General features: G+C 51.4%; 1 protein-coding gene across 9 annotated transcripts in view; it reads right to left on the reverse strand.

Moving 5' to 3' along the window:
• PALD1 (phosphatase domain containing paladin 1) overlaps positions 1–15,321 on the reverse strand; it is a 361,757-nt gene that overhangs the window by 271,541 nt on the left and 74,895 nt on the right. For 7 of the 9 annotated variants that reach the window (XR_008378710.1, XM_053582750.1, XM_053582753.1 and 4 more), the window contains exons 8-18: positions 15,147–15,298; positions 14,704–14,803; positions 14,430–14,534; positions 12,301–12,396; positions 11,790–11,918; positions 11,248–11,364; positions 11,006–11,161; positions 10,491–10,673; positions 9,317–9,493; positions 9,047–9,118; positions 5,160–5,300 (exon numbers count right to left, since the gene is read on the reverse strand). Coding sequence is in view for 8 of the 9 variants with exons in the window: in XM_053582750.1 (XP_053438725.1) it covers positions 5,160–5,300; positions 9,047–9,118; positions 9,317–9,493; positions 10,491–10,673; positions 11,006–11,161; positions 11,248–11,364; positions 11,790–11,918; positions 12,301–12,396; positions 14,430–14,534; positions 14,704–14,803; positions 15,147–15,298 (1,428 nt within the window). In the remaining variant the exon portion in view is untranslated. The remainder of the gene's footprint in view (positions 1–5,159; positions 5,301–9,046; positions 9,119–9,316; positions 9,494–10,490; positions 10,674–11,005; positions 11,162–11,247; positions 11,365–11,789; positions 11,919–12,300; positions 12,397–14,429; positions 14,535–14,703; positions 14,804–15,146; positions 15,299–15,321) is intronic. The other 2 variants (XM_053582754.1, XM_053582755.1) reach the window with 2 other exon arrangements.

The raw sequence follows: 15,321 nt of genomic DNA on the forward strand, positions 1-15,321 counted from the left end.
GCTTCTGTACTTCAAAGGGCACTGCCAAGAAAGTGAAATGTATAGAACAGAGAGAAATTCTGCAAATAGTATATCTAATAGGAGATTTAGCTCTAGGCTGGGCATGAGGGCTCTCGCCTATAATCCTAGCACTCTGGGAGGCCAAGGTAGGTGGATTGCTCAGGCTGAGTTGTTCCAGACCAGGCCTGAGCAAGAAAAAGACCCAGTCTGTACTAAAAAATAGAAAAACTAACCAGGAGTCAGGCAGATGTCTATAGCCCCAGCTACTTCAGAGGCTGAAGCAAGAGGATTGCTTGAGCCCAAGAGTTTGAGGTTGCTGTGAGCTATGACACCACGCATTCTACCTAGAGCAACAGAGTGAGACTCTGTCTCAGAACAAACAAACAAACAAACAAATAAAGACACTTAGGTCTAAAATAATATAAGAATATCTAGACTACAAGAGCTCCTATAAATCAATAATAAAAAGACAAATAATCCAATTTAAAAATGGGCAAGAGATTTTTTTTTTTGAGACAGAGTTTCACTCTGTCCCCCTCAGTAGAGTGCCATGGCATCACAGCTCACAGCAACCTCCAACTCTTGGGCTTAAGCGATTCTCTTGCCTCAGCCTCCCAAGAAGCTGGGGCTACAGGCACCCGCCACAATGCCAGGTTATTTCTTGTTGCAGTTGCCACTGCTATTTTAGCTGTCTGGGGCTGAGTTCAAACCCACCACCCTTGGTATATGGGGCCGGTGCCCTACCTACTGAGCCACAGGTGCTGCCCTAGGCAAGAGATCTTAACAGACTTATCCAAGGACGATACATAAATAGCCAACAAGATCATGAAAGAAATGCTCAACATCATGAGGTAAATGCAAATCAACACCATGATTAGTCACCACCTCACACCTAGAAGTACAGCCAGAATTAAAAAGAAAGACACCAAGTGTTGGCAAGGATGTGGTGAAACTAGAACTTTGATGCAGAGGTAGCAAAAATGTAACACGGTGCAGCCACTTTAGAAAACAATTTCTCCAAAAAATTAACATGGAAGTATCATATGATCCAGCAATTACACTCCTAAGTATATACCCCAAAGAAATGAAAACCTATGTCCACACAAAAACTTGTACGTAAATGTTCACAGCAGCATTATTCATAATAGTCAAAAAGCTGAAACACTCCAAATGCCTATCAACTGGTAAATGGATAAACATAATGTGATATTCATACAATGCAATATTATTCACTCATAAAAAGGAACAAGGTGCTGACACCTGTTGCAACATAGATAAACCTTGAAAATTTTATAAGTGAAGAAAGCTAGTCCAAAGGGACCATATGGTGTGTGATTCCATTTATATGAAATGGCCAGTGTAGGCAAATCTATAGAGACAGAAACAGATTAGCGGCTGCCAGCGGCTAGAAGGGTCGGAAGTGACTGCGAACAGTTTTCTGTTTGGCGCGATAAAAATGTCCAAAACTTGATTGTGGTGACAGCTGCACAACTCTGTGAAAACCCACTGAATTGTACACTTCAAATACATAAGTTGTTATGGTACATAAATTGTACCGCAATAAAGCTGTCATGACGGAGGAAAGGGCCTAGTCTAGTCCCCGAGCAAGAGCCTCAGTTTCATTTGTGAGCTTGTTAGACCTCCAGACACACAGAATCTGAAGCTCTGCAGTGGGGCCCAGTAATGTGTATTTTAGCAAGTCCTCCAGGTGGTTCTGAAGCTCACTAAAGCCGGGAAACATGGCTTAGAACAATATTTTTCAATCTTTTGTATCTCACAGCACACCTCAATCTTAAATTATGTTGATTTAAAAAAAGAGTGAAATAAAAAATAATATGTGCTTTGAACATCCTTCAAAATAATTTAATTAACAGTCTTTAAAAATTTTCATGGCACACCTAAGATCCTCTTCCAGCACACTGGTTAAAAATCACTGGCTTTGAATATGTGGTTCATTGCACCTTGGCTATGCACTGGAATCACCTGGGGAACCAACTAATGCAGACTCCCCAAGGATGAAGCGCAGGCATGGGAGTATTTTCAAGTGCCCAGGTTGATCTCCTCTATGGCAGGGTGGGAGCCTCTGGACTACAGGGTGTCTCAGCCCCTCTGCCCTTCAGGACCCGCCCTCCAAACAGGGGTGGGTCCCTGTGGCCTCACGGCCACAGGTGTCTTTCTGGATCCTTGAGTGTAGTGTGGCCTTTTGACTGAATCCAAATTTTAAAGAACAAATCCTTTTAATAAAGGGATTTGTTCTGTTAAGTTAGGATTCAATTAGAGGAGCCACACGTGGCTGCAGGTTCCCAACTCAGCTCATTTGGACCACCTGGTGGCCATACTGTGAAATGGCCCTGCATCTTGCCTCTGGATCCTCCAGAGGGTCCTGGGATGGGCTCAAGGATCCCAATCCTCCCACTATTAAAGTTGGCTTCACCCTGGCCTCTGGAATTGGGGTGGGTGGCTGGTGGCTATAGGTGAGAGCCCTCCACTGGCTCTGCTTCCTCCCTTCTCATGAAAACGCAGCCAGAGGGAGACGCCTGTGGCTCAGTCGGTAAGGCGCTGGCCCCATATACCGAGGGTGGCGCGTTCAAACCCAGCCCCGGCCAAACTGCAACCAAAAAATAGCTGGGCGTTGTGGCAGGTGCCTGTAGTCCCAGCTACTTGGGAGGCTGAGGCAAGAGAATCGCTTAAGCCCAGGAGTTGGAGGTTGCTATGAGCTGTGTGAGGCCATGGCACTCTACCGAGGGCCATAAAAGTGAGACTCTGTCTCTACAAAAAAAAAAAAGAAGAAAACGCAGCCAGAGTAACCACCTGTAAACTGCCCCCACCACCCCGCCCTTCCCTCCCCCTGCCAAGGGAGGAGAGCTGACCTCCCCATTCAGACTCATCTGGACAACTGCCAAGACTGTGTGGGTATCAAGCCACCTTCACAACTCATTTAGCAGCCTCCTAGACTCTGACATGCCCTCCCTGGGTCTCTCCAGCGGGACTGTCTAAGACCAGCCCCGTAGAAGCTCTCTACTCTCCCACTCAGTACCGCTCAGGCCCCACTGAACCCCTTCTGTGCCTTTTGAGTGCCTTGCAATAAACATCTGGGGATGCAGAGCTCAGTGAAAAGGAGAGCCCATGAGTTCTGGGAGTTGGGGTATAGTAAGGACTCTGACAGAGCCCGGTCAGCATGAGGTGGAGGGCCTGTGGGGTTTGACACAGGGCGAGGCATCCCTTTTTATCTACTCTGGCCCCTGCTTCAGGGAGTCTTGTGGCCCTATGGAAGTGAGAGGAGCTCAGCCTCTGGGCTCTCTGCTGCCACCTGGTGACAATGTATGAGACCATGGTGAGTGGGACCCAAAGATAACTGAAAGGAGCCTCAGGATAACTGTTGACTGGGAGAAAACAAATCATCTTCCCAAGTTCAGTAAAGTCCATCTTCTGAACCTCCTTAACCACCTTTTCCTCTCCACATTTGGCAGCTTCTGAATCTCTGCAAAGTCCCCTCCCAATTGACCTCTGGTCTGGTCCTGGACCCAATCTGACCCTAGATATCCTCTCTGCCTCTAGCCAGGCACCTACTCTTTGCCCCAGCCAGGGTGTGACCCATCAGGCTGGCCTGATTTAGTCATTTCCTGAACATGTGCCCGGGTATAAGCTAAACACGGCTTCGAGCAGACCCCTCTCTGCAGGGGCCACCGAAGCTGCCCCTGAGACTCACTGGCAGCAGCAGAGAACGTAAGGCTGGTACATAATGCCCCTCTCAGCACAGAGCACTCACCCCTGCCCCCCTGCTCCCACACTTCCCTCCCACTCCAGCCACCACCTCTGCCCCAGGTGCCAACTGAAGTCATGGGGCAGGTCAGCAACTCCAATGCCCAGCAGGTCTAGGACTGTGAAGGCCAAATATGAATAAGCAGGGAAGGCTTGGGGACCAGCGCAGACTCAAGGCACATTCTTTCCAGACAGGCTGAAAATCCAGATTTTTCATATAAAATCTGGGCTATTACAGAAACATTATTTTTATCATTTAATGAGTTATTCAAAAACAATTTCTAACTGAGCAGACCATAAAAAGCCCCAGTGGGGGCCAACCCCAACAGACACACGTCCTGGGATGGCTGCCAGCACTTAGTATTTTAACAGCAGTATCAGCTGTTACAATATGTGGGAGGTGGACAGGCTGAATTCCTCACAGACCTTTCATCTCAGGGTGAGGTGCGCAGTCAGAGGAATGTCTGCGTGACTATTCCTGCATGGAGAAATCAGCAGTGCAGGCAGCTGAGACCATCAGCTAGTAGCTTAGGCTAGAGAAGCTGAGATGTCTGAAGAGATGAGAATTGCTCTACCCCCTCTCTCTCCTGCTGGCACTGTTGTCTGGCCACTTCAGATGTTCCATTACCCTAAATCATTGCTTCCCCTTTACTCAACTTTCCTAGGATATGTAATCACCCCTCTCTCATTCTTTTTTTTTTTTTTTTTTTTTTTTTTTTTTTTTTTGTGGTTTTTTTTTTTTTTTTTGGCCGGGGCTGGGTTTGAACCCGCCACCTCCGGCATATGGGACCGGCGCCCTACCCGCTGAGCCACAGGAGCCGCCAGCCCTCTCTCATTCTTAACCTTGACTGCTGACTACTGACTGCTGTGCATTCCTGCACCTATACTCTTATGCATACATTATGTACCCAACAAAAAGACTCCAGGAAACAGGACAGGTGCTGCATTGTCCTCATGCTGCCACTAGATGGCCAATAGCAATACTAGGTGTAAGCTGCTTCTCTGGCCATGCGGAAGCGCCTAATCCTCAAGACCCCAGGGCCTCCACCCACCTCCTGCCCAGAAGCCCTGGGTCTCCAAGAATCTAAAACGTAGAGGTTAACAGCTGGCATGGTGGGAGCCTGGGTGCTCACTCCAGCTGGCCGCCTCCTTGGCCCCCACAGTTGTTAAACACTTTGAACATCAGCCCTGCACATATCCCACCGTATACTTTGGCATCAGGTGCGAGTGACCGGGGCTGGAGAGGTATCCATTTCAGGAATCACCTCCACCTCCAGAAGGTGGAAAAGTGACCAAGAGCCAAAGATGGGCCCACAGGACCCCTAGCCACCTCACATCCCTGTCAGCCATACCTGGGCTTGTGCACAGCAGAGGGCACGTGGGAAAGGCAGGCTCACCTGGCGGTAGGCGCAGATGATGATCTCCCGCAGGTGGTAGTGCATGGGCGTCATGGTCTCGCTGACTGTGTCCAGCGCCGCATCCACCTCCTTCTTCACACGGTGCCCGTCGGGCAGCAACTGCACCATCTTCATTACCACCTGCGGCCAGAGGAGGGGGTGAGCAGACAGGAACCAGCGGGAGCGGGTAGGGTGCCTGTGGCCCAGCACCATGCTTGGCCCCACCAAAGGGCCACGTGGGGCAAAGTTACAGGCCTGATACAGAGCCCGGCCGGCTCCCCAGGTCTTAGGCTGGGGCCACCGAGGAGGCTTCCTGGACATCTCTGTGGCCGGGATTCCCAGGTCTCTTTGTTTTTCTTTGATAATTGAGATTTATTGGTTGTACTGAGGATCAGTACATGACCACTTCAATTTGTATTAATATGCAATTCTTCACATAAGTACTGGCAATCAAAAAGCCATGGATTGTTACTCTTTAGATATTCCAGTAACTTTCCAGCTTGAAGTCTGAAGGCAACTTTTCTTTAAGAGGGAATCAAATAACTAATATCTTCAAATGTCGATGGGCTGTTACATAAGACCCACCAAGCCACAATTTAATATCTCATACACTACATACTCAAATGTTCGATGTGTCACAGCACATTAAGAAACCAATTAGCAAAACTGGACTGCCTGACGCAAGCTTTGACAGGGTGCATACAATTCCGACAGGGAGAGCCACCAACAAGCAGTGGTTTTCTTTAGGGAAAAAAAATTGAATGAACATGGGAACAGAAGTAATTTTAAATGTTTAAGACACATAGATACATTAAATGCACAACTATGACTCCAAATTGCCATGTGGAATTCTTTGTATTTACATTCTAAGATATAAAAACCACGTCGCACACACCTATGCAATACTAAGCTGACACAAGGTGCTTATTTTTTAAGCACCAGAAACATTGATTCAAACAAAACCTCATCTGGAACTTTATAAAAGGGATAGGTGTCACATAGTAGGGCTCAGAGGAGTAGGTACATGACAAGCCCATGATGGTGTTCTCTTGATGTCCTCCCAACCCATAGTGGCCCCCAGACACCTGGCTCTGGAGAACCCAGCAGGGACACCACTCAGCTGATATAAACTCCCATCCTGAGGAAACTGAGGCCTGGGAAGTCACCCTGGAGGGCAGAGCTCGCCCCCAGGGCCCTGCCTCCAAATCTGTCCACACTGTACCCTCTGCACCCAGCATGTGACCCAGACCTTCACCTTCCCTCACCCTTGACCGGTGTCCTGCCGTCTGTCCCTGCCCTCCCACTCCCTCGTGGCCACTTTCTTATCAAAGTGTAAATGTAAATAATTCCCCTCAGGATTCTACCACACTCATGCAGACATTGTCTTTTTTTCACCTGCCGGAGGCAGGATTCTAAATTGATGGTGGGTCAAAAGACCTTTCTAGAGAGGGTCCTGCCTGGTAGCCCAGAGGAAGGAGCAATGCCCACAGAGGCCAAGAAGAGTCTCAACAGTCTTTGCTGGTCTTAATCACGCACTTTTTGTCCAATCACATTTCTACATGGCTGTCAATGGTGCCTGTGTCATAAAGCCTCCATAAGAAAACCAAAAGGACTGGGTGCAGAGAGCTTTTAGAAAACTGAACATGTGAGGTTCCCGGCAGGCAGTGCGCCCAGGGGAGGCATGGCAGCTCCGCGCCCCTTCCCTTCTCTTCATCCACATCCTCTGTAATATCCTTTAAAACAAACCAGTACTACTGTGAAACTAATTTAGGGTTTTTACATGAAAGCTTTAACCCAGTTACAACCTAAGAATAGGGGGAAGGGGGAAAGGGAGGGGAGGGAGGGGGGAGTGGGATTGGTGGGATTACACCAGCGGTGCATCTTACAAGGGTATATGTGAAACTTGGTAAACGGTCTATGAAGCTAGTGAATGATGCCCCATGATCATATCAATGTACACAGCTATGATTTAATTAAAAAAACAAACAAACCAGTAAACATGTTTCCCTGAGTTCTGTGAGCCACTCTAGCAAATTAATCAAACCCAAAGACGGGGCTGTAGGATCCCCGACTTATAATGATCTGTCACAAGTTCTGAACAGACCAAGGCTTGCATCTGGTGTCTACAGGGAATGGGCAGTCTGGGGGCGTGAGTCCTCGCCCTGTGGGAGCTGATGCTATCTCCATATACACAGTGTATTAGTTAAATTACAAGACACCCAGCTGGTGTCCACTGCTCAGTGTGTGGGGAAAACCCACTCCACATTTGGTCACCTAAGCCTTTTTCTGTGCTGATAACTGATAGTGTTGGCATGAGAGAAGAGAAAAAGCTCACTTCCAGTGTTTCCTAAACAACAGGCAACCCATAAAATAAGAGAAAATATTTCCAAATCACATACAACCGATTAATTTGCAGAATATATAAAGAACTCTTAAAACTCAACAACAAAACAACCAATTAAGAAGGGGGCCAAGGGCTTGAATAGACATTTCTCCAAAAAAGATATGCAAATAGCCAATAAACACATGAAAAGATATTTAACATCACTAATCATTAGGGAAATGCAATTGAAAACCACAATGAGATTATCACTTCATACCCATCCAGGTGGGTACTGACAACAAAACAGAAATCAAGTGTTGGTGAGGATGTGGAAAACTGAAACTCTGTGCAGTACTGGTGGGAATGCAGAATAGTGTAGCTTCTATAGAACACAGGACCAGATGACCCCCAACTTCCACTTCTGAGTATACAACCAAACGAACTAAAAGCAGGGACTCACACTGATACTTGCACAGCCATGTTCACAGCAGCACCATCCACAACAGCTGAGAGGGGGAAGCAGCCCAAGTGTTCATCAACAGATGAACAGGATAAACAAAATATGGCATATCCATATGATGTAATATTATTGGGCCTTAAAAAGGAAGAAAATTCAGGTAAATGCTGCAACATGGATGAACCTCAGGAACATTATGCTCATTGAAAGTCACAAAAAGACAAATACTGTGTGATTCCACTCATATGAGGTACCTGGAGTCAAGTCCATAGAGAACAGAACGGTGGTTGCCAGGGGCTGGGGAGGGAGGAGGGGGGAGTTGTGTTTAATGGGGACGGAGTTTCTGTTTTGCAAGAACTTATAAAAGATGGGTGTTGAGGATGATTGAACAACTACACTAATGCACTTAATGCCATTGAAATGTACACTTAAAAATGGTTAAAATGGCAAATTTTGTTATATATGTATAAAGAATAAGAAAAGAATCAAAGAATCAGCCAGAAGAAGGAAGAGAGACGAGGTTCCGAGAGCAAGGACGGCCTCGTGCGCAGGGGAGAGGCCCGTGAGGAGAGCAGCCAGGGAGGGGAAGCAGGAGCTAACCGTGCGCCACACGCCAATCTGAGGGGATGACGCCACCTGCTCTGGAGATATCTAAGAAGATGACCTGTGACACATGGCAGGGATGAGACACATGAATGAATCTGGAACAATAGTGGCTGTCCATCTGGTACCCTAATCTGAAATAAGAACTGGGCAGGCCAGGGTGAGCTGGGGCTCCCCAACAAGGTCACCAACCACAGCTGGATCCCCGGTGCCTGAAAGGCTGTCATCAACAGTGACCTTCCCAGGGCACACAGCAACCCTGCAGCAGGGCCAGGAGGGAAGGGGTCCGGCACCATCTCCAACGGCCACCTACCAGGACCCAGAGCCAAACTGACCCAGACCTCCTGGACTCACCTATCATATGAGAAGAGGGAAAAACTCTTAATACGAGGAGGTAGAAGGGGTGACAGAGTTGGGAAATGCTTTGAAGACCCACAGCCCTGCCGGCAGGACTCTTTCTCCCCTCCCTAAGGTCCCCCCAGAGTCCCCCCAGGCCATGCTCACCTGAAACTCGCCTTTAGTGAATTTGGCATCAGGCACACTCACGAGCTCTTCCTCGCCCACCTCGGGGAAGCCCTGGGGGAAGACAGCTGCTGGGCCAAGGGCAGCCCCCAGGCTGTACCCTCCCCCACACCAGGAGCCCTTTCCAGGGGGGTGCACAGGACTGGCAGGAGGAGATCAGGGTGTCTCTGTCCCCTACAACGCCTTCCCACCACAGCCAGTATCCCTGGGGCTGTGTGCCCACTCCGCCCTCACACGGCAGGCCACACATACTCGCACGTGCCAGAAGACCAGCACTGCCACCACCATGGCGGTTGTGGTCCGGCCCTGGCCACTGAGGCAGCTGAACACGAAGCCGGTGCCTTGGTCCTTGGCAAGGGCAACCCGCAGCACCTCCAGCAGCCGGTCAAAGTCCTGGGAGAGGGCACCAAGGTCTGCGTCTGTGGGTGCCTTCAAAGAGGCACAGAGTCTTGCTGGGGGGCCCCATCCAAATGGTGGTCCCAGCAGCGGTGGTCAGGTTTATGAGCCGCTGTGTACACACACAGCCACTGAGGCATATATGAGACCACATGTGTGTAAACAGCCACCTCCATGTACCATCGTAAACCCTCTCATCCCAAACCGACACACGGGGTGCACCTGGAGCCCAGGCGGCCCAGCCTCCGCCAGACAGGACACGCACTTACGTGTGCCCCCGATGTGCTATGCACCGGAACCCTGGCCTTGCTGCCTAGGTCTCAGGGTGAGGGTGGGAGTCTTGCAGCACACACCACCAGGGGCCACACACTGCAGGTGGCGAAACCCAGAGAGTAGAGCAAGTGGGAAATGTAAGCCCCAGGCCCACCACCACACGGGCACGGAGTGCCCACCTATGACCCGCCAGGCATGGATATATCCACGGACCTTAAGGTACACAAACTACACAGACACCCACAAAGACACACGGGTCCCACACAGACCTACTAACACCACGCGCAAACACCCTCAGAGCCACACACAAACTTCTCACAGCATCCATACCATCCTCCCCCACAACCCCACACCGCACACCCCTCCTCTAAGGAGGCACTCGGCACATTCACCTCCCAGTAGAGGCAAAGTCTGTAACAGACCGCCGCATGCACACACACACACACACACACACACACACACACACACACACACCACAAAGACCACAGATGTGCCTGCCTCCAACGCACGCACCCCTGTAACACACAACACACACATACACTCTACAACATATTAAAATACACACAACACATGGTAAGCATGCACACCCCCACACATATAACACATAACAAACGCGTGTGCACACACACAAAGCTTGGAAGGGACGTGAATAAACCATGTGGGCCCAACATGACAACCTCACCAGACAAGCCCCCGCTGCGGTGGTTTCCCCTCTCTGAGCCAGGCCAGAGGGGAGGCCTCCTGCCCAGCCCCTCACCTCCTCGCGGGGAGCGCAGAAGTCTGGCACAGGGATGCGGTGATAGGTGAGGCCAGGATAGTCCCCATGGTGCTGACTGAAGACCTCTTGCGTGGTGAGGCACCTCTGGAACCTGGGGATCAGTGGGCTCTCTGTGCTTGGGGGAGGCACAGTCAGGTGGGCCTTTAGCTGGGTCTCCAGGGTCTGGGGAAAGACAGGACAGAGGGCACAGGGCACTAAGGCAGCCCCCAGGCCAGCCCTGAAAGGCCAGTCCTGCTATGGCCAGTGCTAGTCCTGGCTTCTAGGCCCATCCCTGACCCCCTGGAGCATTAGGGGTCCCAACTATACCCATGGTAGGGAGGAGACCAGAGTGCTAAAGCCAGAGTCACATATCAGCTACTCCCTGAGAATGCTCTGCCCAGGGCCTCAGTTTCTCCATCTGTACAGTGGGAGGGTGGGACATTCTGAAGACCCTCCTGGGCCAACTCCCCAGAAGGCCTCTAAGACAGGGGCTTAGCGGGGACTGGAGGCCGCACCTCCAGCTGGTCGGGGGCCATAGGGGGCCCAGGCCACCGCAGGCTGTGGGTATGCCCATCACACTCCAAGACAGCCTCTTCCCTCAGGTTGACCCAGACAACCTGCCGCAGCTTCCTCTTGGCATCTGTCAGATAGGCCAGGATGCTCCCCAGGGCCTGGGGGACAGGAGGGCCATCAGTGACAAGACTCAGCCCTCTCCTCCCCAACCCCACAAGTGGACTGAGCCCTGAGGAGCAGTCACCTTGGTGCTGGGCTGGGCTGTGCCAAAGATGGGCATGCGGGGGACCCGCCGGAAGTTGGCCACGTCCATCTCTCTGACAGTGCTAAGTGCGTCCCGGGAGGTGAGATCGTCCATCCCCTGTGGGAGAGCACCAAGCCTGGGTCCCATAGCAGCCAACTGCAGCCACAGAGAGGCTAGGACCCAGCCCATGGGGGCAGGGGGGAATGGAACCAGTACTTTACAGTTTGCAAAGCATGTGGGCACACCTGGAGCTTCATCACCAGCCTGACAAGGATAAGAGTGACGGAGCCAATTTGTAGATGATGACGCTAAGGCTCCAAGATGTCAGAATCCATATGTCCTGGCACCCTGCCCAAAGCCCTTGGATTTGAGTCTGAGAAGAAGGTGCTAGAACAGTGGCCAGAGCTGCCAATGCTTTTAAGAAACTGAGAACAACCCCATTCTGCTCATGAGAGCCTCCCGCAAGGACAGTGCTCATCTCAGCCCCAGAATCCACGTGCCAGTTCCACCCTCCCCAGTTCCCAGAGGCCAGTCACACTCACCAGGGAGCCCTTGGCAAGAAGGTCCCCTGGGGCCATGGGGCCTGCCGAGCTCAGCATCACAGGCAGGCGGTACAGCTCCGGGTGGACACACAGCCAACGGCTGAAACTGAGGGCAAAGGCCAGCGGGTACTACAGGCAAGGCAGAGAGAGACGTGGGTTCAGGAGCAGGGGGCCACCTGAGTGCTCCCTGCCTGCCCCATGCAGGGGGAGCCTGCAAGAGGCACCCAATGTGGCTCAGGGCAAGGACAAGGGGTTGGGGCGAGAAGACCAAGATACCAGATGCCGGGGCTATGGGTGCAAAGGCTGGGCCTGGGAAGGACGTGGGCCCTCCCTGTACCTGGCCTGCTCAGGGACCACCCTCAATCTGGGTCTTTTCTCGCTTCCCCCCAACTCTCCTCACAGTTTTGGGGGTTCTGCTTCACAGCAAGCCAGTCACCATGGTGGGAGTGGTGGAGGAGTCCCAGAAGGAGCCTGGGAGGAGGGGACACAGGTCTGCTCCTCCACAACCTACCTGCTCATGGAGATAGTAGTTAAATAGGATCAGGTAGAAGTACCGCTCCAGGCTCTGCAGTGCCCTCTGCCGGACACTGTGCTGGCTGCCGTTTCCCTGAGAGGAGGGGCCGGGATGGAGGATGAGTGTTAAAGATGGGGCTCCCTAGGCGGCCTGTCCCCATCCACAGAAGGGCAGGCATTAAGCCTGGGAGCTCCCCAGCAGTCTTCCTCTCCCCGTCACGACACAGTTCTGCCGGCTGGAAATGCTTCCAGGCATCTAACCCTACGGCATTTGCTACAGTTAATCCATGGGGCAGGGACGTCTGCTGGAGACCACACCAGGCCCTGTGTGCGAAGGGACTGTCTCTCGAGCAGGCTCCCAGCCCTGAGACAAGCAGGGGCTCCTTCACTCTGCTCCCACAGCTCCTCTGTAGAACTAGAGTCTCCCCACAAGAAAAGAAAAAAGACTCTCATAATAGTGCTGAGGGGTGGGAGGGAGGGCATTATCGATACCCCTAATTTACAGAGGGGAAATGGAGGCTCAAAGAAATGAAGTGGCTTCCTCAAAGTCACACAGCTGATGACAAATAGAGCCCAGTACCCTCTACATAGCAGGCTGGCAGGGAGAACCCCAAGAACTCATCTCTCAATCCTCAGATCTCAGGGTTCCCCTGTGAGGTCAGGACTCTTTGGAGGGCAAGTGAGATTCGGCTAGACCCTAAAAAAGGGTCATACCCTTTTATGAAGTTTAATCCCATCCTTGGGAATCTTGACTAGGGTTCTCTGGCCCTCTTTCTACAAAGGGCCAGAGAGAAAATATTCTAGGTTTGCAGGCTATTTGGTGTCTGTTGCAGCTACTCAGCTCTGCCATCACAGGGAAGAACAGTCACAGATAGTACGTAAGTAAATGGAAAGACGGTGCTCCAATAAGACTTATTTACCAAAAAAATAGTGACAGGTAGGACTAGGCCCAGGAGCTACAATTTGCTGGCCCCTAATCTAAACTAAGGGGGAAAAATCTTAAATATACAAAAGCCTTCATTTTCATGAAGGTGCTCAACGCAAAAGTATTTACCCTGCTGAGGAGCTGGAAGCAACGCAACTGAACGAGGAGGAGGAGTTGTTTAGTAACTCACAATAGGTGACATTCCAGGGACACCTGCTCTGTGTCAGGCTCCCTTCTGGGTGTTTCATATATTATTTCTCACCTAACCCATGAGGTAGTTATTATCACTGCCCCCATTTTACAAATGGGGAAACAAACGCACAGGGTGGTCCAGTAGGTTGCTCGTGTCCACACACCGGCAAGTGGCAGATCCAGGACCACAACCCTGGAGGCTGGGTCAGAGCCCCTCCCCTACTCCTGTCAGCCCACCGGTGTCTGAACCGTGCCAAGGGCTTAAGTGACACAGCCATTGGCAACCTCAATGACAAAAACCAGGTGTTGGCAAGAGAAAGGCGGATGCTGTACAGTTAAACTACACAAGCAGGGTGCAAACCACTTGCTAGGGCAACGTACATAAGAAAACCATAAACATAGGAAATGAAAGAAACCAGCCCAAAATGCTCTTAACAGCTGTGCTGGGACTATGGGCGAACTTTTCCTTTCTTTAATTTCTCAATTTTTCATCATAGAATATTGCTTTTAAAAGATTTTATTTTAATCTTAAAGAAGAAAAAAGACTCTTCAGACTTTAGATTCTTTCCATGCATTGTGAGCAAACATTGCCAAGCCCACCTCCTCTCCCAGGGCACGGGGAAAGGGCCTGCCAAGAGCCCAGAGCCCATCACTCTTCCAGAGCGGCGGCTGGACCAAACCCCAGTCTTTGCAAAGAAGCACCAGGAGCTTTATTGGTGGAGGGAGCCATGAGTGATCTGGGAAGTATCTGAACCCAGAGGCTCTGGCCAACAGCCCCTTCCTCTATTCCTGTTTATTCTGCAGCTGAGGGCACCCAGTCAGGGAAAGTAAACTTCCCCTCTTCTCTGTCCTTCCTGCAGGCCAAGCACCCCTAGCTCCCCTTCTCTTCCTAAGGGAGAAACAGCAGCTAGGAAGTCAGTCTGACAGAAACCAGTTAAGGGGCCTAACAAAACCAGGCCGCGGGGCTCCTGCCAGAGCAAAGGCTCTCACACCGTCCTCCCATACCTCACCTGGGCCAGGCGCCCCAGCTGGGTGCCTTCCAGCTTCCTCTGATTCTCTAAAACCACTTCTTTCAGGTTGTACAGCTCTGCACAGGCAGTGATGGCTCTGTCCACCTGGCACCAGAAAGTGGGCAGGGAAGAGGAGTGGGGAGGGGGGCCAAGGTCAAGGGAAGACAGCAGGAGAGAAGGTAGGATTGGCAAGGAGAAGGGGGGAGGCACCCCCCTGGGAGAGAAGTGGCCATCCCTTCCACTACCCTAGCTCCTTGCCCACCCCCACACTCACCTCCTCCACCAGCTTCCTTCCTTGGGGCACCGTGCGGAGAAAGCTCTGGATCACCTGGAACTGCTGCATGGGCAGTGGCTTGGTCTGTGGGGGGGCCACCCTGACAAGGCAGGGGTCAGTACGTAAGCAGGGCTCCCGATGGCCTCTGGGACGGCCATGCTGCTTATGGCCACTGGGAGGCACCAGACTACAGGCTCCTTCTGAATTATGTTGGAAGAAACAAGAGACGTGTCCCTAACTAGGGAAACTGAGGCCCAGAAAGGTCAAGTGACTCTCTCCAGGCAACTGAGCAAGTTTGTGGCAAATCAGGAAATGAACCCCAGTTTCCTAATTCTCATCTCTGGCTCTGGGCTCCTGGATGCATCCCCATCATTCCGGGGCAACCTGTCCCCTTTTCTCCTCAGCCCCACCACCCCTTGGGACACTAGGTCCCAGGCACTCACTCTGGCTGTGAAGTGGTCCCGTTACAGTGAAGCAGGATAAGGGTGCCCAGGACCATGCCCAGGTGGGTCCTGCCCACACCTGCCTGGCCGCTGAAGAGGAGGGCAGGGGGAGGCCCGTGGGCAACACGGAGTGGCAGCAGGCTGGGGGTTTCCTGGGGAAAGATTGTGAACATTG

The sequence above is a fragment of the Nycticebus coucang genome, chromosome 3 (assembly GCF_027406575.1).
Source record: "Nycticebus coucang isolate mNycCou1 chromosome 3, mNycCou1.pri, whole genome shotgun sequence".
Classification (NCBI taxonomy): domain Eukaryota; kingdom Metazoa; phylum Chordata; class Mammalia; order Primates; family Lorisidae; genus Nycticebus; species Nycticebus coucang.